At 45.4% G+C, this 20,276-nt stretch overlaps 1 protein-coding gene across 6 annotated transcripts in view; it reads left to right on the top strand.

Moving 5' to 3' along the window:
• Positions 1–275: 275 nt before the first annotated feature.
• UBE2G2 (ubiquitin conjugating enzyme E2 G2) overlaps positions 276–20,276 on the top strand; it is a 36,122-nt gene continuing 16,121 nt past the window's right edge. Inside the window, exons 1-4 of one of the 6 annotated variants that reach the window (XM_070252341.1) lie at positions 4,882–5,068; positions 5,169–5,299; positions 16,785–16,820; positions 16,913–16,958. In XM_070252341.1, the coding sequence (XP_070108442.1) occupies positions 5,206–5,299; positions 16,785–16,820; positions 16,913–16,958 (176 nt within the window). In that variant the 5' untranslated portion in view covers positions 4,882–5,068; positions 5,169–5,205. Of the gene's footprint in view, positions 1,295–4,881; positions 5,069–5,168; positions 5,300–16,031; positions 16,061–16,117; positions 16,677–16,784; positions 16,821–16,912; positions 16,959–20,276 lie in introns of those variants that run through there. The other 5 variants (XM_070252342.1, XM_070252344.1, XM_023630294.2 and 2 more) reach the window with 5 other exon arrangements.

Here is a 20,276-nt window from a genome sequence, read left to right as displayed (position 1 = left end):
ATCCCGTGGCCTCTCTTACTCCAAACAGAAAGTGGGGCGCTCGCATTTCCCGCAGGAAGCACAGCCACTCTACTACTCAGGAAGACTTCTCTCCCACCTAGCAACAGCCCAGCCAATGGGAAGCACCACAGCTCAGCCAATGAGAAACGCCAGAGCCCAACCAATGAGAAGCCGTTGCCACCCTGAACTGTTACTCTCCCCCAATGGACTTTCCTTTAGGACTGCCCCGCCCTCTTCCCTTTTCTCTATAAAAGCAGCTCCCCGGCTCGTTCTCCGGATTTACCTATGGGTCACCGTGGCAGGCTTTTTCGTGGTTGGAAGCGTTTTGGCTATTCCCAAATACAGTCGTTTTGAGATAAACTACCGGGCAAATTTGCTTTTTGAAGTTGACAAAATTATGTATTATACTAGAAAATTACACAGGACATCGTATAATAAATTCTGTAGACTCGTGTGTAGGATAAGTGTTGTGGAGCTGAAAACTGTTTTAAAGGTGCGCACAGTACTAAAAGTGTTTACTTTCTTTGAAGGCAGTGAGAAAGGATTCTAAGAAACATAAGTAGATCACCCCATCATGCGGGTCAATCGGAGTAGAACCACCAAGAATGTCAGGGGAAAAGGACTCGCTAGTTATCCGGATACACGTACACAAACCGTGGGAAGCGGGCGGAGGCTGCAGGGCCGGCCGGAGGAGGACAGTCTCTCCACGGCCCCCTCGACCGGCGGCAGGTGCACCCATCTGAGCCCGGGGCCTGCCCAGGGTCGGGCGGAGGTCCGGGCGCCCGTCGCCTCGGGTCATTCGGGGTCACGCCGTCTCCGTCCTCCATCTCCGACCCCGAACCCCGTCCCTGTCCCCCTCGGAGGTCCCGTCCTGTGATCAGACCTTCCCGACGCCCGGACGACCTAACGGGCGGTTGAGACATTCAACCCGCGGTGGCCGCTGCTCCAGAGTCCTCTGGAACACCCGGGCCATACAGGAGTTCGGACGTTCGGAGGCGGTGTTACCCCACAAGGCGGCTGAAGGCCCTGGTCTGGCGCATGGACACCGACCTCGGGCTCGAGGCCTGCTGCTGCCCCTCCGCGCTGCTCCCTCACAGCCACTGCCCGCTCTCGCCCCTCACCGCGCATGCGCGCCCCGCGCCCCGGAAGGGCTTCTTGCCCCGGTGGCGACCCGGAAGCAGCCCCGGGCGTCGGGCGGGAGGGACGAGCGTTTAGGAGGCGAGGCCAGACGGCGCAGCTGTTACCCGGACGATGGCGGGGACGGCGCTCAAGAGGCTGATGGCGGAGTACAAACGTGAGTTCGCGGCCCTCCCGGAGCCCGGTGGAGCGCGCTGAGGCCGTGGCCCCGGCCCGCCCGCCCCCGGACGCGTCAGCTTCCCAGCCGACCCTCCCGTCGGTGCCGGCGCCCTGCTCCATCCGCCCGCTTCCCCCGGCCCGGCCCCGCGCCCCTCGTCCCCCGTCCCAGCGCCCTCTGCCCCCGACCCGGCGTCCCCCGGCCCGGCGCCCCTCATCCCCCGTCCCAGCCCCGCGCCCCCCGCCTCCGGCCCCCGTGCCGGCCTGTCCGCCCCCGGACGCGTCACCTCCGCCGCCGAGGCTCACGTCGAGGCCGGCGCCCTGCTCCGCCCGCCCGCGCCCCCTTTCCCATTCCCGCGCCCCTGCCCCTCGCCTCTCTCGCGCCCTTCGCCTCCGTCGCCCGCGGCTTCGGAGCTCGGGTCGTGGCGCTTCTGGGCGGGCGTCCGCGCCTGAGTTCGTGGAGGTGCGGGCGGTGCGGGCTCTGCGCCGGAGGGAAGGGATTGTTCCGGAAAGTTGTGAGCCGTCGTCGAGGCTTCCGTCGCCCTGCTCTGCCAACGGCCTCCCCTCGAAAGTATAAGTAAACTTGTAAGGAGGACTCTAAAAAGTGATAGTCGGCATTACTACCTTATTAGTTTAGAAACGCTCAATTACGTTATCTGTCTCTGTAGTTTGTTTATTTGTGTCTTTGGTCCCTTTAGTAATTTAGAGGACTTCCCAATTCTGGCCTTGCAAACATGCCATGAGAGGGAGGGGAGGAAAACCTAAATTGCTTGCTGAGAACTTAAAAGAAAAACCTGTATTAAGAGAAACAGCGCATTGTGAAGACTTTGAGGTGAAAGGTTAGATTTCGGTTTTCTCTTTAATGAGGGGACAGACTTTTTGAACAGTGCCACCTGTCCCTCTTCCTAGGTAGTGTTAAGAAAACTTCCTTAGTGCTTTCTTAGCCAGTAAGATTTCCCAGTATTTGAGGAAAACACAGGGAGGGAGGAGGACCGAGGACATACCGTGTTCCGCCGTTTTGCGGCGGAGTGCTCCCTTGGCCGAGCGGCCCTGAGAAGTTGGGGGTTTGAAAGTGTTCTGATTAGCTGGTGCAGACGAGGTGGTGGTCTGGTGTGGGGAAGAGCGGGGCCTCTGGAGCCACAGACCACGGCTCAGACCCTGCGTCGTCTTACTACCTCTCTGACCTTGACCTCGCCCTCATCCTCTGCATTTTCCTCCTCTGTGAAGATTCGTGCTTACCAAGATGCCTAACGAGTATCGCTGGAGAATGTTAGCTGTTACCGTTATCATTACACTGAGGATGCTTTGAGAAGAAGGCGGAAAATAAGCCAAAATAGAGTGCAGTAAAACTACCTGGGAACTATGCATGCAGCTCAATTTCCTGGACCATATTGGTGGCACTGCACAGGGGGAGTTGATGTTTGGCATGAGCACACCCATGCAGGCTCGTTAAAAAAACCGTTTAAACAGTGCTCACCACCCAGTGTCCTTTAAAGTAGAAACAGGTTTCCAAGAGAGGCTTTTGGTGGAACGGTGAGAGACATGGTTCACTCTGAACCGAGGGTTGGGTGTGGGGGAGCTGTTGCCTCTGTCTCCTGGTGGAAACCTGGCTGAGGGGTCAGACGTGTGAACACCTACCATTTCCTGCCATCCGGGTCTTTGTTTCTGTATCTGTCTGTCTGTTTAGTGCTGTTTCTAGACTGCGAACATGTATTATTTTCTCCTTTCTATAGAGAAGGAATCTTAAGCCCCTGCGTGGGGAATTATGTTCAGGCTACAGCTTCAGTCCAGTCTTTGCGTTGTTGGATTTGTATTTCCTAGGGATATTTGCATTAGCAAAGATTATTTTTCCTTTTATTGTAGTTACAAAAGCCTCATCCATTATTTAAATCATATTGTCAATGAGTTTGCAGTAGTAAAATGTAAATAACGGTTGGTTTCCAAAGATGTATCACAGAAGTGTATTCTCTGTGTTTTATGTGTTAATTTATGAAATCCTGGAGTCTGTGTGGAAGGCAGAACTCTAAGGATGTCTCCCTAAGATTCCTGTCCCCTGGTTACTGCATCAGACACTAATCTAGGCATTGCCTTGAAGGGACTTTGGAGATGTAATCAGTAGGTTACTAAATAGCTGATCTTCGGATGGGGAGATTATCCTAGATTGTCTTGTAGGACCAATAATCACAGAGGCCCCAAAACGGGAGAGATGAGGCAAGAGGGGAGACCAAAGGCATTTGAGGTATGAGAAAGACTCCACCTGCCATGACTGGCTTTGAAGATGGAAGAGGAGCCAGGAGCTGAGAAACGTGACAGCAGTAAGGGACCTGGAACCTCAGTCCTGTAGCCTCAGGGAACCGAATTCTGCCGACAACGTGAATGGACTGGGGCAGCAGCCCTGCCAACACCTTGACTGCTGCCTTGCGAGACTCCAAGCAGAGACTCAACTGCCCCATGCTGTGCTCAGCCTTCTGACACTGGAAACTGAGATCATCAGTGGGCTGTTTGAAGCCACTGAGTTTGTGGTAGTTTGTCACATCAGCGATAGAAAAATGAATGCAGTGTGTTATCTAGGAGGGTTTTCTTACTGCTGTTGTATCCTAGTAATGTGGTAAAATTCTGTTCACTGTTGCAGCATCTAGTTTGTCCTCCTACCGTGTTTGAAGGTGGCACATCCACTGTAAAGGTAGACTTGACAGCAACAGCCTCTGTGTGGAGTGGGGTTTGGAGAGATTTGGACAGGTGTTGAGGCACACTGTGTTGTGTTTGGGAACAGTCATAGAACTTCAGAAATTTAGAGCTGGTAGGACCTTGGATATCGTTTTGTTCAGCCCTCTGATTTTACAGGAAATTCAGTAACAGAGAGGCAAAATGATTTGCCTAGATTCTTAGAACCAGAGAAAAGGAGAGCCAGGAAAAGAACCCAGATGTTTTAAGCTATTTTTTTCTTGATGTTTTATCTTCACACCTCATCTAGCTTTTCCTAGGAGTGTCAGAGATAGACTTGGGTGTTAGTTTTCTGGGGTTGTCGTAACAAAGGTCGCACAAGGCAGGTGGCTCAACATGGCAGAAGTTTAATCTGTCGCAGTCTGGAGGGCGGGAGTCCCACATCCACGTGTGGGCAGGGCCATGCTGCCTCTGCAGCTCTAGGGCAGGGTCCCTCCTTGCCTCTTCCAGCTTCCGGTGCTTGCCGCCAATGCTTGGTGTTCCTTGGCCTCTGGTAGCGTAACTCCAGTCTCAGGCTCCATCTTCACATGGTCTTTTTCCCCCTTATGAAGGTATCAGTCATTGATTTAGGGCCCACCCTTACCCAGTATGACGTCATTGTAACTTGAGTACATCTGCGAAACCCCTATTTCCAAGTAAGGTCAATTCACAGATTTGGGGGGACATTGTTCACCCCAGTACAGTATCTAATAGGAACCCCAGTTGAGCTCCTGCTCTTGCCACACCGTTGTTGCTCCCACAGTCTTCTCCTCCTTAGTTGGTGGTAGCCTCTTTCTTCCAGTTGTTTGGGCTCAAAACCTTAGATTTGTCATTGATGCCTCACTTTCTTGTATATCCACGTGTAACCTGTTGTCCTATTTTCAGACTTTCTCCACAGTCCCGTGCTGGCCCAAGCCACTCACCTTTGGCCTGGATTACTTCGGTACAGTCCTATGTTCTTCTGCTTCAGCTCTTCAGGTCTTGGTCCGCTTGGTTCTATTCTTAACACAGCAGAGAGATCTTGTTAAACCCAAGTCAGATCATGTCACTCTGCCCAGGACCCTTCGTTGCGGTAAAAACCAAAGTCCTTGCTGTGACCTATCAGGCTCTGCATGCTCTGGCCCTTCTGCCTCTCTGACCTCATCTGCTCTACCCTGGCACTCTCCCTCCAGCCCCACTGACTCGTTGTTGGCACACTCGTCTCGGCGCATGGGCGCTTCCTTTGCCTGGACATCTTCATCACTTGTGCTCTGCTCCCTGGAGAAGCCTTCCTTGAGCCACCAGACTCAGCCTGTCCTCCCTGGTACTGTCATCTTTCCCTGTCATTAACCTGTTTTAGCTATTTAAAACTTTTTATTGTGAAGTGTATTATATATGTAAAAGTATATAAAAGGTATATGTTTAGGTGAAATAGTAAAATGAATGTCTGTACCTGTGACACCTGGCTTGAGAAATAGAACATTAGCAATAACTTAGAAATCTTGTGCTGCTTCATGTCACCACCAGAAGTTCCTGCTACTGAATTTTGTGTAAATTGTTCTTTTCCTTTTCTTTGTAGTTTCGCCATATTGTTTGCTTTTGCCTGTCTTTGTCGTTAGCAGAAGTGGAATTGCACAGCATGTGTTCTGCAGATTGTCTCCTGCTCAGCGCTGGTTCTCTGAGATTCGTTTGTGTTGAAGCATATAGCTGTAGTTCGTTTTCACTGCTGAGTGAGTTCATTTTATGAATAAGCCAGAATTTATCCTTTACATTGCTGATGGGCATTTAGGTTATTTCCAGTCTTTGATTCTTATACAGATAGTGCTGCTGTGGACATTTCTAGTGCGCATGTGCAAGGTGTATCCCTGGGGTGTGCTGTGGAGTCTGGGAGCACTCACATGGTCAGCTTTACTGCATGATGCCAAGCTGGTTTCCGGTGTGGGTGTTCTTGTGTATATTGCTTTGAATGTTCACTAACACCTTGGTGTTGTGCAAGGTCTATTTTACCAACCCAATGGTTGTGACAGGGTTCCTCATGGTTTTAGTTTGTACATCATGATTATGGATGAAGTTGAGCATCCTGTCATATTTATAGTTTTTTCTTTGTGAAATGTCCGTTCATGTCTTTTACCAAATTTCCATAGGGTGGTTTGTCATTCTTATTGGTTTGGAGGAGTTCTTTATAAATTTCCTATCCCTTTGTATATCCCTATCCCTACTCCTTTGTTGGTTACATGTGCTACAAGTATTTTATCCTGGTTTGTGTTTTGTCTTTTTAGCCTTTGGTGTGTTTTTTTCTAGCTACCTTTATTAAAAAGGCAGTTTTACTGGGGTGCAGTTGGCATAGCATCAGCTGACGTACTTCATGTGCAGTTTGATGAGTTTTGATGTGCGTACACACCCACGAAGCCCTGCCCACACTGGGGATGATGAGTGGAACCATGGCCTCCGAAGTCTCCTCCTGCCTCTCTGTCATCCAGCTCTCCCTTCTCCCTCCTGCAGCCCAGGGTCCCAGGCAAGGACTCAGCTGCTTTCAGTCACTATAGGTTGTTTTGGATTTTCTTTGTCAGACTTCTTTCTTTCAGCATAATTATATTGCAGTTTGTCCGTTTGTTGCTTGTATCAGTGGTTCATTCCTTTTCCTTGCAGGCTAGCATTCCCTGTATAATTTTTAAAGAAAAAGCCAAACTGTTTTCCCAAAAGGTTGTACCATTTTACAGTTCTACCAGCAGTATATTGAGACCCATGGCTCTACTCGCTTGCCCACATTTGGTATGGTCAGTTTTTACATTTTTCGCCATTCTGTTGGTTGTGTAGTGTTATCTCATTGTAGTTTTAATTCACATTCTGTAATGACCAGTGATGTTGAGTATCATTTCATGTGTTTATATACCATCAGTGTATCTTTTTTGATGAAGTATCTTGAGTCTTTTGCTCTTTTTTTTTTTTTTTGGTGAGGAAGATTGGTCCTGAGCTGACATCCGTTGCTAATCTTCTACTTTTTGCTGAGGAGGAAGATTGCCGCTGAGCTAACATTGGTGCCCATCTTCCTCTATTTTGTGTGTGGGATGTCGCCACAAAATGGCTTGTTGAGCAGTCCATAGGTCTGCACCCAGGATCCAAACCTGCAAACCCCCAGCCGCCAAAGCGGAGTGCACAGACTTAACCACTGTGCCACAGGGCTGGCTCCAATTTTTGCTCATTTTTAAATTGTTTATTGTTTTCTTATTAAGTTGAAAGAGTTCTTTATATAATGTAGATACAAGTCCTTTGTTGAATGTTTGTAAATATTTTCCCTGAGACTGCTTCCTTTTTTTTTGTGGTAAAAAACTCATAATTTTACCCTCTTAAGTTTGAATTCTACATTACGGTATTGTTAACGATATGCATATTGTTGTACAGATCTCTAGGACTCTTTGATTTTGCGTGACTGAAACTCTGTATCCACTGAACAACTCCTGAGGCTTGCCTTTTAATTTTCATAACAGTGCCTCTTAAAGAGCAGAGTGTTTTTTAAAAATCTCCATGAAGTCCAATTTATTGACTTTTAAAATATTTCTTGCCTTCTGTGTTCTGTCTAAGCAATCATTGCCTCACACAAGATCACTAAGATTTTCTCCTATGAGTTCTTCTTGGTGTTTTACAGTTTTAGCTCTTACGTTTAGCTCTGTGATCTGTATCAAGTAAAGTTTTGTGTATGGTGTGAGATAAAGGTCAAGGTTTATTTGCACATTATTTGCAAATGGCCACCCGGGTGTTTGAGCACTATGAGTTTGCTCGGGCTGCCAGCACAAAGTACCACGGACTGGGAGGCTTAAGAAACAGATTATTTTCTCACAGTTGGAGATCAAGGTCTCGGCAGGGTTGGTTTTTCCTGAGGCCTCTCTCCTTGGCTTGTAGACTGGAGTCTTCTCTCTGTGTGTGTGTCTGTGTCCTGATCTCCTCTTTTTATAAGAGCACCGGTCACATTGGATTAGGACCCACCCTAGGGACCTCATTTAACCTGAATCAGCTCTTTAAAGACGCTAGTTACGCCCTTTTCTCCACTTTGCTTTTTTTCATTTGGTGTGTCCTGGAGTTCATTCTGTACTAGTACATCGAGGCATCCATTGTTCCTTTTCACAGCTGCACAATGTTCCGTTAGTAGGTGGATTGTGATCTGCCTGGCCCCTTACTGATGGACACTTGGGTCATTTCTAGTTTTTTGCTATTACTAATAGTCCTGATGTGAATAGCCTTATCTATGTGTCTTCTCTCATTTTTACCAGTGTGCCTGTGGGATAGATTCTGAGAAATGGGATTGCTGAGTCACAGGTTAAATTTATATTTCATTTTGTGTGGTGGCTATTTTTTAAGCCACTAAAAAGACCCCAAATCTTTTTTTTTAGATTGGCACCTGAGCTAACCTCTGTTGCCAATCTTTTTTTTTTCTTTTCTTCTCCTTCCCAAAGCCCCCCAGCACATAGTTGTACATTCCAGTTGTAGGTCCTTCTGGTTGTGCTGTGGAGGATGCTGCCTCAGCGTAGCTTGATAAGTTGTGCCAAGGTGTGCCCAGGATCCGAACTGGAAAAACCCTGGGCTGTCGAAGTGGAGCACGTGAAGCTAACCCCTTGGCCACAGGGCTGGCCCCCCAAAAATGTTTTTAGCACGCTAACATTGTCAAGGAATCAGTGGCAAAGAATGATCTTTGCAATGTTCTCTGATGTTAATAGTTTATTTCTCTTTTTGAAATTATTTTTATCAGTGAACATGACAGTTCATATGGTTTTGTGTGTGTGTGTGTGTGTGTTTGTGTGTGTTTGGAAACAAAAGACAAGGAAAGAGTGTAGTCCAGAAACCTTCCCTCCGTCTGGAGAACTTGGCTCTTGTAATTATTCACTGACCAGTAGGTGCCGCTGTTGAGTAAGGCTGCTGGCTGTGGGATGGTTCTCCAGCGGCAAGGTTTAGACTCCCCTTTGCCTCTACCTAAGTGGAGGGTGTCACAGAAGGAAGTTCTGCGTGAGATCTCCAGAAATGAAGAATAAAGCCAGCTCTTTTTTTGTATGTGAGGAAGATTGGCCCCGAGCTAACATCTTTGCCAGTCTTCCTCTATTTTGTGTGGAATACCACCACAGCATGGCTTGATGAGCAGTATATAGGTCCACGCCTGGGAGCCGAACCTGCAAACCCTGGGCCACCAAAGCAGAGCGTGCAAACTTAACCAACACGTCACCTGGCCTGCCTCAAAAGCGAGCTCTTTTTGGTGTAAGCTCCTCCTCAGGGTTCCAGGAAAATGATTGATGTAACTCTTGTCTCTTTGGCGTTAGGCATCCTACTCCCTTTCCTACTGACATTGTGCCCCCTCCCCTTAGCAGTTGAGAGTTCATCTGCCTTACTCTGTGTGGTTTTCTTTTTCTTAGAATAAGGAGATGTGACTTCAGACACAAAAACCGGAGTAGATGTCAGATGACTGGGTGTATAAAGCCTGGTGTGCTGGTCCGGGGGTTACCTCCCCCAGTCTACTACTGTGAAGAGACACAGAGGGACTGAGACAGTTAGCGTCTGTCTCGCCAAATCCAGGGGTCTCAGCCTGCCTGGCTCTTGATCTCGCTGGCACTTGATTCCTCCCTTGAAGTTTTTTTGTCTTTTTTTTTTTTTTGCAGGGAAAGATTTGTCCTGAGCTAATATTGGTTGCCAATCTTCCTGGTTTATTTTTTCCTCCCCAAAGCCCAATGCCTGCTTTATATGCTAGTTGTAAGTCTTTCTAGTTCTTCTATGTGAGCCTCTGCCACAGCAGGGCAGCTGACAGACAGGCGGTGTGGTTCCGTGACTGGGAAATGAACCGGGGCCACTGAATCAGTGAGAGTGCTGAACTTGAACCACTAGGCCGTCAGGGCCAGCCCCCCTCCTTCAAGTGTTTAATGCACTTGGCTTTGGGGACTGACACTCATTTGTTCTGCTTCACTGGCCTCTGTTTAATGTCTCTCGCTGTCTCTTTCTCTTCCCACTTCCGTGTTAGCACACCCTCGACAGCAGACTCGGCTCTCCTCTGTGCCTTTACTTGTCTGTTCCCTGCGTCAGGTGTTGTTGGCATTTGAGTGAAATAGTTTTTCCTCGTGTAGCACTTGTTTATGACAGAACGTTAAGCATTCCTGGTCCCTTCCTACTGAATGGCAGTGGTATTCCCCAGTCATTGTGAAAACCCAAAAACGGCACCGTGTATGTCTGAATGTTCCCTGAGATACACTGCTCTAGAGAGGCCCGTCACTCCCCTGGGGTTCCGTAGGCTCCCTATGCGGATAACGCCCGAACTTCTATCTCCAACGTCTCTCTCTCCCTTGAGCTTCAGACTCATTTCTCCAGCCGCCTGCCCAGCCTCTCTCCTTGTCTGTTTACTAGCCGTCTCAACCTTAGTATGTTTAAATTAGAACTCCTACTTTCCCCCTCAAACCTCTTCCTTCCCCCTTTCCATCCCAGTGATAGTGCCACCATTCACTCGGTCGTTTGGGCCAGAAACCCAGAAGCATTCTTGTTTCTCCTCACATAGCACACCCGCTTCATCAGCGAGCCCTCCATCTCCACCTACAGAACAGATCTCCGCTTTCACCATCCCTTACTAATTCTCTGGTTACCGCTCTGGTTCAGGCCACCGTCTGCCCTGCCTGGACTGTTGCAGTAACAACTTTTAACACTGTTTATTAGCTTGAAATAGAAGTGGCATAAAGAAAAGTGCAAAGAAAGACATGTTCAGCTCAGTGAGTTCTCACAGAGCGTGTCATCACCCAGGGTAAGCAAGAAGGCCACCAGCTTGCCAGAACCCTCGAGTGGGGAACCCCCCAAAAGTAGCTCTTCCTCCCAGGATAATCCCCTCCTTGCTTTGCTTAGTTTTTCCACCAAAGCATTCATTCTTAAGCACTCTAGTGTAGCTTTGCCTGTTTTTTGAGGCAGTGTAATCGATCTGTAAATGTAATCATGTATTGTGAATTCTATATTGTGTATATATGTGTGTGTGTATTCTATTTTGTGTGTATATATATATATACATATTGTGTGTTATATGTCATGTGCATATTGTGTAGGCCTGGCTTTTGCACAGTGATGTGTGGTGTGTAGCTGTACGTCATTTGTTTCCATTTTTGTTTTATTGTATGAATATACCACAATTTAGTGTTCTCTTCTACTATTGATAGATATTTGGTGGTTCCCATTTGTTGACTGTTATGAATAATGCTGCTGTAAATATATAACATATCACGATGGGGTATTATTCAGCCATAAAAAAAGGAAATCTTGCCATTTACGACAGCATGGATGAACCTTGAGGGCATTATGCTAAGCAGAATAAGTTAGGGAAAGATAAATACCGTGTGATCTCACTTATATGCGAAATCTTAAAAAAATAAAGCGACTCATAGATACAGAGAACAGGTTGGTGGTTGCCATGGTGGGGTAGATGAAATGGATGAGGGTGGTCACAGGGTACAAACTTCCAATTATGAAATAAATAAGTCCTGGGGATGTCATTTACAGCATGGTGACTATAGTTAACAATACTGTATTGCATACTTGAAAGTTGCTAAGAGAGTAGATCTTAAAAGTCCTCACAGCAAGGGGTCATCATTTTGCAATATATGCAAATGTTGAATCACTATGTTATACACCTGAAACTAATATAATGTTACATGTCGATTATATTTCAATTAAAAAAAAAGAACCCACCTCCAGTATCACCTCCACAGCAAGGCCTTTCTTGGCCTCCTCGGCCACGTCTGTCTGTCAAGTTTTTCACTATAGTCATCAGGCTTCTGAAACTATCCTTTTATTTATATGTTTCCTTGTTTGTTACCTGTCTTCCTTCGCTAGAACTGAAGCTCGTTGAAGGCAGAGACCTTGTCTTTCTCTTTCATCACTGCATCTGTACCGCCTAGAATAGTGCTTGGCAGAGAAGAAGTGTAATTGATATTTGTTAATTGGTATTTGATTAGTGGTTGGCTGCTTCTAGTTGTGTTGACCAAGTAGGGGTGCTCAAACCACTTCCCCATGGCTTTGTGTAGCTCCTCAAATCTTTAGATATGACCAAGAAGCAAATGTAAAGAGAAAAAATACCACCTGAAATTGAATGATTTTGTGATTAGAATTTTCACTGTGTACTTTTCAATACGTAAAATTGGATAGCAAAATAGAGATGCATGACACAATTTTTTTTTTAATGACACACTTTTAAACTGCCAGTTAGAACAATATTTTCACGGTGACAGTGAAATATTTAAGTTGTCTTTTGTTTATGAGATTTAGGGTCATCGTGGCCCTTAATCAGTGATACTGCTGAATCCTCCCTTTTGCCCTTGCTTAAGCTTTTGTCCTTGATCTAAGCCTACTGTCTCTCTCTGTCTCTTTAGGGAGAATGCCTAATGTCACAGTATCAAATGCCGTAATTACATCTAGTGACATTTTACCTGCTCTTTCCCCATACTTTTCTAGAGGTCAGTTCACAGGGGGATTGTTGAAATTTGTTATAAGTTGCTCTGTACCGAAACCTGTTGCTTGCTACCTAGAATCTGAAGCTCTTCTAAGTGATGACATCAGCAAGTAAAAAAAAAAAGATTCTTAGATATCTCTTGGTGCATATGGGTGTGCACATTTCTGAGAGGAATTGCTGGGTCATAGGAGATAGCAGCAACCTCGTTTCCGGAGTGGTTGTACCAATTTGTATTCCTGCCAGCACTGTATTTCTGTGGCTTTTTGTCTGTGTGGACACTTGCTATTGTCAGTCTTCTCAACTTTGATTACTAGATTATTCTGGGTGGGGGTGGTGCTATCTCATTGTGCTTTTAGTTTGCATTTCCCCACAGTTAATGAGGTTGAACACCTTGTCAAATGTTTATTGGCTACTTAGATACCTCTTTTTGTGTGACGTGCATGTTGAAGTCTTGTGCTTGTTTTTCTTTTGGGTTGTTTATGTATTTTTATTGATGTGTAGGGCGTTCTTTAGAAGTTTGGGTATTAGCCCTTTGTTGGTTGTATCTGTTGGAAATATCTTCTTCCTCTCTGGAGCTTACCTTTTCATCCTCTTAAAGATATCTTTTGAATATTTTTTTAAAAAGGGATGTCTTTTGATGTGGGAAGCTCTTAATTTCAGTGTTCTTAATTTTATCAGTCTTTTCCTCTATGGTTAGTGCTTTCTGGTTATTAACTTTATGTCAGTCTTATTTAGGAAGTCTTTATATTGAGAGCATGAAACTATTCTCCTATACTGTCCTCTAGGAGATTGTTTCGTATTTCATAAAACAACTGAAATTAATTTTGAGGGGGAGTCAGCTTTATTGAGATAAAATTTACACACAATAAAATGTGCCAGTTTCTAATGTGCCATTCTTTGAGCTTTGACAAGTGTGTCCTGTTGTATAGCCATCTACACAACCATGATACAGAACATTTCCATCACCCCAGAAAATTCCTTTTGCCTTTTGCAGCCCCATCCCACTTCCTCTTGGCCCCCAGCCTCTGGCAACGTCTGATTTGCTTTCTTTTACTATAGTTTCTCTTCTTCTAGAGTATCATATAAATACAATCATAGAAGGGAGCCTTTTGCGGCAGGTGTCTTTCACTTGGCTAGTGCTTTGAGAGTCCCCTGTGGTGTTGTGTGGGCCATGTGGGTCGGTGGTTTGGTGGTTTGCTCCCTTCCTTTGCTGAGTAGTGTCGTTCCTATGGATGGATCACACCGCGTTCATTTACCTTGGCTGGACACTTGGGTTGTTTCCAGGGTGGGGCTGTTAGAAGTAAAGTTGCTGTGGACATTGGTGTGAGTCTCTGGGGACATGAGTTTTCATTTCTCTTGGGTGGATATCCACTAGTACAATTGCTAGGTCTCTGGGTAAGTGTATGTTTAAACTGTTTTTGTTAGAAACCGTCAAACTGTTTACCAGAGGGTAACCAAACCATTTTCCATTTCCACTAGTGATCCAGGAAAGATCCAGTTGCTAAACCTGTCAACAGTTAGTATTGCCAGTCTTTTAAATTTTAGCTATTCTTTTCTGACTAAATAAAGATATTTTTACTGACACAGATGTATAGCTATCTATTTTTTTGTGGTTTTTTCATTTCCCTTGTGACTCACAAGGTGGAGCATCATTTGATGTGTTTACTTGCCTCCATATCTTCTTTGGTGGTGGGTCTCTTCAAATGTTTTGCCCTGTTTAGAAAAGCTATACTTGACCTCTGTTTTTCCTTCACTCTCACACTACTACCACACTCACAACACTGCTGACATCACGTGTGTGGGGATTTGTCTCACACCAAGCTGTTCCAAGACACCAGCTGGGTGTCATACAATTTAACTCAATTCTGATACTCTACCTGGAGTAAGCATCAGATCCCACAGGTTAAGGGCTCAGTCCCACAGGACTGCCTCCTCCCCCTTCAGATGCCAGTTACGAGTCCACGTTGTCACCTGTGCTTCTTACTGATGGTTTAGAAATCGGAGGTCCCCTGACCCCCTCCTTGTGTTGGATTAATTTGCTGGAGTGGCTCAGAGACTCAGGAAAACAGTTTACCAGTTTATTGTAAAAGGATATGTTAAAGAATACAGATGAACATCCAGATGAAAGAGATGAGTAGGGCGAGGTGTCAGGGAATGGGTGCCCGCTCTGCATGCGCCACTCTCCCAGCACCTCCGTGTCTTCACCAACCTGGAAGCTCCTCAGACCCCATCCGATTGGGATCTTATGGAGCTTTCCTCACGTAGGCATGATCAATCACTAATTCTCTTTCCAGCCCCTCTCTCCTTTCTGGAGAATGGCAGGGTGAGGCTGAAAATTCCAAGCTTCTGACCATGGCTTGGTCTTTCTGGTGAGCAGCCTCCATCTGGGAGGCCATCAAGAATCACCTCGTTGGGACAAAGGATGCCCCTATCACCTGGGAAATTACAGGGATTTAGGAGCCCCGTGGAAGGAACTAGGGTCACAGACCCAATATTAGAACAAAAGATGCTCCTAGTGCTCTGATAACTTAGGAAATTACAAAGGTTTTTAGGAGCTCTGTGCCAGGAATTGGGGGCAGAGACCAATAAATGTATTTTCTATTATTTCACATGCCCCTTTCCCCCTTTTTTCTTATATATTTTGATTTTTGTATGCACTGTGAGATAGGGGAAAAGTTTTATTTTTTTGGCTTTAAAGATGATCATCATTTGTGGAAAAGACTGTCCTTTGCCTCTGTTCTGTAGGGCTGCCTTCATGGGAAGTCAAGGGTCTGTCTTTGCATGGGTGTGCTGCTGAGCACGCTCTCTTCTGTTCCACTTGTCTGTTTAACTTTGTGCCAGTGTCTCACTGCCGTAATCCATATAGCTGTATAATAAGTCTTGATAGCCTTTTTCATGGAGTTCTCAGTTTATTCTTTCTAAAAAATGTTTTGGCTCTTCTCAGTTGTTTGCATTTTCGTATATCTTTTAGAATCATCTTGTCAAATTCAAACAAAATCTGTTGGGATTTTGGCTGGGGTTGTATTGAATCCATAGATTCAGTTTGAGGAGGATTGATAACTTTAAAATATTGAGTTTTTAATCCATGAACGTGATATAATCTCCATTTATTAAAGTCTTTTTAAAGTTTGCTAATAGTATTTTCTGTTCTGTTGCAGATCTTGCACGTCTTTTAAAAACTTATTTGTACGTGTTTCCCACTGTAATTGGTGCCTCTTTTAGACTTTCCTTCTCTACCTTGCTAATATATAGAAATAACAGTTCAGTTATATTTATTGACCTCGCATTCAGCAAGGCAAGTTCACCCTTTCTCATAGTTTACTGTATCTTTAGATCCTCTTGGACTTTCTATGTGTGTAAGCATAGCATCTGGGAATAATGAAATTTTATTTCTTCTTTTCCAACCCTTAGGCCTTGTATTTACTTGGCAAGGATTTGTTACTTTTATTTCTCTTCAAAGAGTCAACTTCTGTGGTTCATGGATTTGCATGTTTCTGAGTATTTTTGTGTTCCCCTGACACCCAGCCCCACGGGGAAAGCTTTTGGGGCCTGACTCCCATGTTGCCACCCTCCTTGCCCGTGACTTTTTTTAACTTCCGCTCTTCACCTCGCCAAATTTGTCCACAGGTTTGGTTTCATTTTGGAGCCTCCTGAATAAAAAATCAGGAGGCTAAGAATTGAAATGATAGTTAGTGTCAGCTTCCAAGTGGCCGAGCTGGGACTCAGGTCTTTCAGCAACCACTGATCTTCTTAAATTGCTGAGACATGATGCTGCTGACTTGTTTCCTGTTATTTTTATTCTCAGTGCTGAAGTCTGACGTTCTGCAGAATGTCACCTCTGGGGGATTTGCTCACAGATTTGGCAGTGGTATTGGAGATGGACAGCTAGCCTGTACTGTGATAGATGTATTTGAAAATAGCAGGCTTGAGAAACCTCAGGCGGGTTCATAGCTCTAGTCAGTCACATTCAGAAAGGTTTGTGCCAGCTCTCAAAGGGACAGGAAATGCCATTCAGTTGGAAAATAGTATACTGTGTTTGATTTTATGAGCTCTAATCAAAATAACCAACAGGGGTGTCTTGGAAGGGCAGTTAACCTCTTTTGTTTGTTTCTTCATTTGTAAAATGAAAGTGTACATTGCTCTAAAATTCTCCTTTTTGCAGGTGTAAAGAACTGTTCACATAGTCTTTATCAGAAATGTAACTGGAGCAGGCATTCACTTTGAACAAACAGAATTTTAATCTGTAAATACGTATACTGTATAATTTATAGTCTTACATTTTAAAGTTTTGTTAAAATGCCAACATAATACTCATTCTGTTTTGTAATGGTTTTACTTTTTAATTTTACAGAATTAACACTGAATCCTCCGGAAGGAATTGTAGCAGGTGAGTTCCTAAAGTTAGCCTCTTTATAACTTACTTCTAACTGTCAAAGCTGCCTTCAGGGTTAAAGTGTGGAATTTGTTCTTTCCTTGCAGGCCCCATGAATGAAGAGAATTTTTTTGAATGGGAAGCATTGATCATGTAAGTTAATCATGTGTGCTAATAGTTTTGGAGACCTTATTGGAATTTAGACCTGTGAATCACGTTTAGCAGTGGGACTGTGATCAGTGTCCATGAGAGAAAAAGGCTGAGTACGTCTCTTAGGTTGAGCTCTTCTCGAATCTGTTAATGTTAAAGCAGAAAACAGCACAAACGTCTATGCGAAAGAAATAAAAATGCTTCCTTAGTAGAAGGTTTAGTTGTGAGTATTAGATATTTATAGAGTTTTAAAATAATAAATTTCAAATGTTGTGTGGCTGTGCTGGGTTAGCCTCAAACAGTATGTGTGGCTTTGGCTTCAAGAAGCCTAAGAGCCTGAGGCTTTGACAGTGGGAAAGGCTCCCCAGGGTGTGGGTGACGCCCTGGGCCTGTTGGCGCAGCCCCGGCCCTGCCCCACCTGTGTACCTGAACTCCTTCCCCCCCAGCCCAACTGCCCCCCCAATTCGGCTCCTCCTCTGCTGTCTTTTTCTGTGTGCCTTATGTGGCCTTCCACTGCCCCTGATCCCGAGACATGGGTCCTTCTCAGGTGAGCAGTGTGGTTCCTGACGCCATTCTGGAAAGATCGTGACTGCATTTCATGATTTTTCACTTATAGGTGATGTTGCTTGGAAAGAGCCACAGATGGACCCCTGCTTCTAGAGTCTTCTATGGCCCTATGACCCAGGCCTTGTGTTTGTCTTTCTACTTTAGATGTGCAGTTTTGGGCCAGTCTTAGACTTACTGTATTTTCAACAAAATGTGGTTAGGTAAAATTTAGGAAGTTGAAGTTTATAATCAGTCTCTCAGTTTTCTCATTAGTAAAATGAAATCTTTCAATTAGCTAGAAGGTTTTCACGTTGGAGCTTGTTGGACTGAGAAGTGTCTAGTGGGCAGGAACTGGAACAAGTTTACTGGAGCAGGTGTGAACGCTGGTTTGAGGAGGTGACTTAAACATTGTCAGACTTTCCGAATTTGCCCAGTGCTTACATCACATTTAATCTGAGAAACAATTGCTGTTAAATGCTGTTTGTTAGAGGTTAGATTAGTGCATGAAAATTGATGTGAAAATCGATTTTTCTGATAAGAAAAACGTTTAAGAAATCATCAGTAAACACTATCCAGAGGCGTATGGCACACCTAACATTTCCTGATCATTTCAGTACTGTACTTGCTTGGGCCTCTGACACCCATTTTCCTCCTGTGTTTCCATGTTTCTGGAGTGAGGCTGTCTTCCCGGTCTCTGTCTGTATCTGCTGTGGTGTGTCTTTCATCCCCTAAAGTACCGATGGAGTGGACACTGGGTCTCCTGGTCAGCAGCGTCCTGCCTTCAGTGGAACACAGCCTTGCACACTCATGGCAGCTAGAGCTCTACTTATTTTTAAAGAAGCAGGAGACTATATCATATGAACTTGAGTTAGCACCTGCTTTTTTAATTTAACGTGTCATGTGCATTCTTTTTGTGTTAACACAGACACATATGCATGCCACCAGGGCAGTAAGCCTGCTTACAGGGGGCACAGGTTATGGGCTGGGCTTTCTGAGTGCAGAGGTTGGTGGCAGCTGACGGTTCTTCCGTCTTTGGAAGATTGGCTTGTGCATCTCCACAGTAGGCATGTTTAGAAGCCCTTAAAGGGATACTTGAGCCTTCCAGTATAGTTTTTTTAAAGTGTTTATTGTTAAGAATCTGTTAGAGTAACTATTACTAATTTTAGATAAACATTATAAAATTAAACCAATATTTTGAAAACCTGTCTTAAAAAGTAATTAGAACTATTTTTAGGTAGAGCACTTTTATGTTTGAATAAGGCTTTTGCATTAGTGTGGAATTCCCCTGCTTCAAGATCTGGTGAGATTGTGAGTTTTGGTCCTCTTCCAGATCCTTTCCCAAACAAGAGGCCGTTTACAAATGTACTTAAAACATCTATTAAGGAATTAACTGTCCTCCCCTTGACTCGTCTCACCTTGCTATTTTGGCAGACAGCTGGCTGAGTTTTACTCCTTAGTGAAAGGTGTTCTTTTCCCTCTTTGTATTCTTCGATTTTTTTCAGAGTTTCTTCCATGGCCTAGTGTTTCTGAAACCACGCTTGCCTCCTTTTCTGTGAGTTCAGCGCTGTAGAGTCTGCAGCAGTGCTTACCCACGAGGCCTCCATCTCTTCTCAGCTGTGCAGTAAAGAAAACCTCTTTTCAGATGTTCACACGACACATGCTGAGAGCCTGTTATATTAGGGGCCTCGTCTGAGGATACAGGCATCATAGGTGACCCCATAATTCCACCCTGAAAGAAGAAGATTGAGGGACTAGGATGGGCACCACAGCAATTAGTGAACAAGAGAAGAGCTAAGTAATAAAATTGCCATGGCCTATTCTCTGATTAAAAGTAGAAAATAACTGTGTGACTCCCGGCTGAGCTTATGGTGGAGTTCAAGCGTGTGGCCCAGTGGAAAATGGTGGAGCTTCTGGGCAAACTAAGGGATGTGCACCCCCAGCGCTGCATGTGGTGGCGTGGCTCGTGGTCTTGGGCAGTCACTCTGCCTCTCTGACCCTCACTTATTCAGTCAAAACAAAGAGGTTCAGCATCCTTTTAGACAAGTGGGTTTACCTTCTCCCTCTTCCAGCTCTGGAGCTCTGGCCTGTGTGACCTTGTTGGCCCTTGGCCGCAGTGTCAGCAGCTGTCTGAGGTCCTTTACTGTGGAGGTTGGACACGCTCTTCTGTTGGAGCCCTTCTGTAGGACAGAATGGGCCCTGGGGTGCAGGATGGCTATTCATCCTCAGTGGCTAGAAAAAGTGTGAAGTCCCCTGGAATCTTGGTGCCCCATTTCTGCCCTATCCCACTGTTCTCAAGGCAGCTGGCATTGGTGACTTTCCTGCCTGGTCCGTGGCCAGCTGCTGTGCCCTCTCCAGTCCAGGGGGCTCTAGTGGCTGTGGTAAAATAAGGACCTTCCCCTTCCTGACTGGTTGGGGACCCTTGGCTGACTCCATCCCCCTGTCACTGCCAGCATGTTTGGGTCCCAGCTGGTTTACAGCCATGGGTGCAAGGATTCCCAGGCTGATGCTTCTCTTAGGACTGTGCACGGCCTATGCCAGGTGTGAAAGTCATGGTCACAGCAGCCACCCTTATAGCAGGCTTTCTCGTTTACAGAACATGGTCACAGAGCATCTCTTGTCGGTACTGCACTTGCTAAGATAAACCTGAGATGTTGAATAGAGGTTTATAATTTTTGTTGTATATTCTCTGACCCAAAATCTCAACCGTAGGGGCTTCTTTTTCTTTTTCTTTCTTTTCTTTTTTTTGCTGAGGAGAATTCCCCCTGAGCTAACATC

The sequence above is a fragment of the Equus caballus genome, chromosome 26 (genome assembly GCF_041296265.1).
Source record: "Equus caballus isolate H_3958 breed thoroughbred chromosome 26, TB-T2T, whole genome shotgun sequence".
NCBI classification, from domain to species: domain Eukaryota; kingdom Metazoa; phylum Chordata; class Mammalia; order Perissodactyla; family Equidae; genus Equus; species Equus caballus.
The sequence above is the reverse complement of the archived record's forward strand: the minus strand, read 5'-3'. Positions and strand labels throughout refer to the sequence as shown.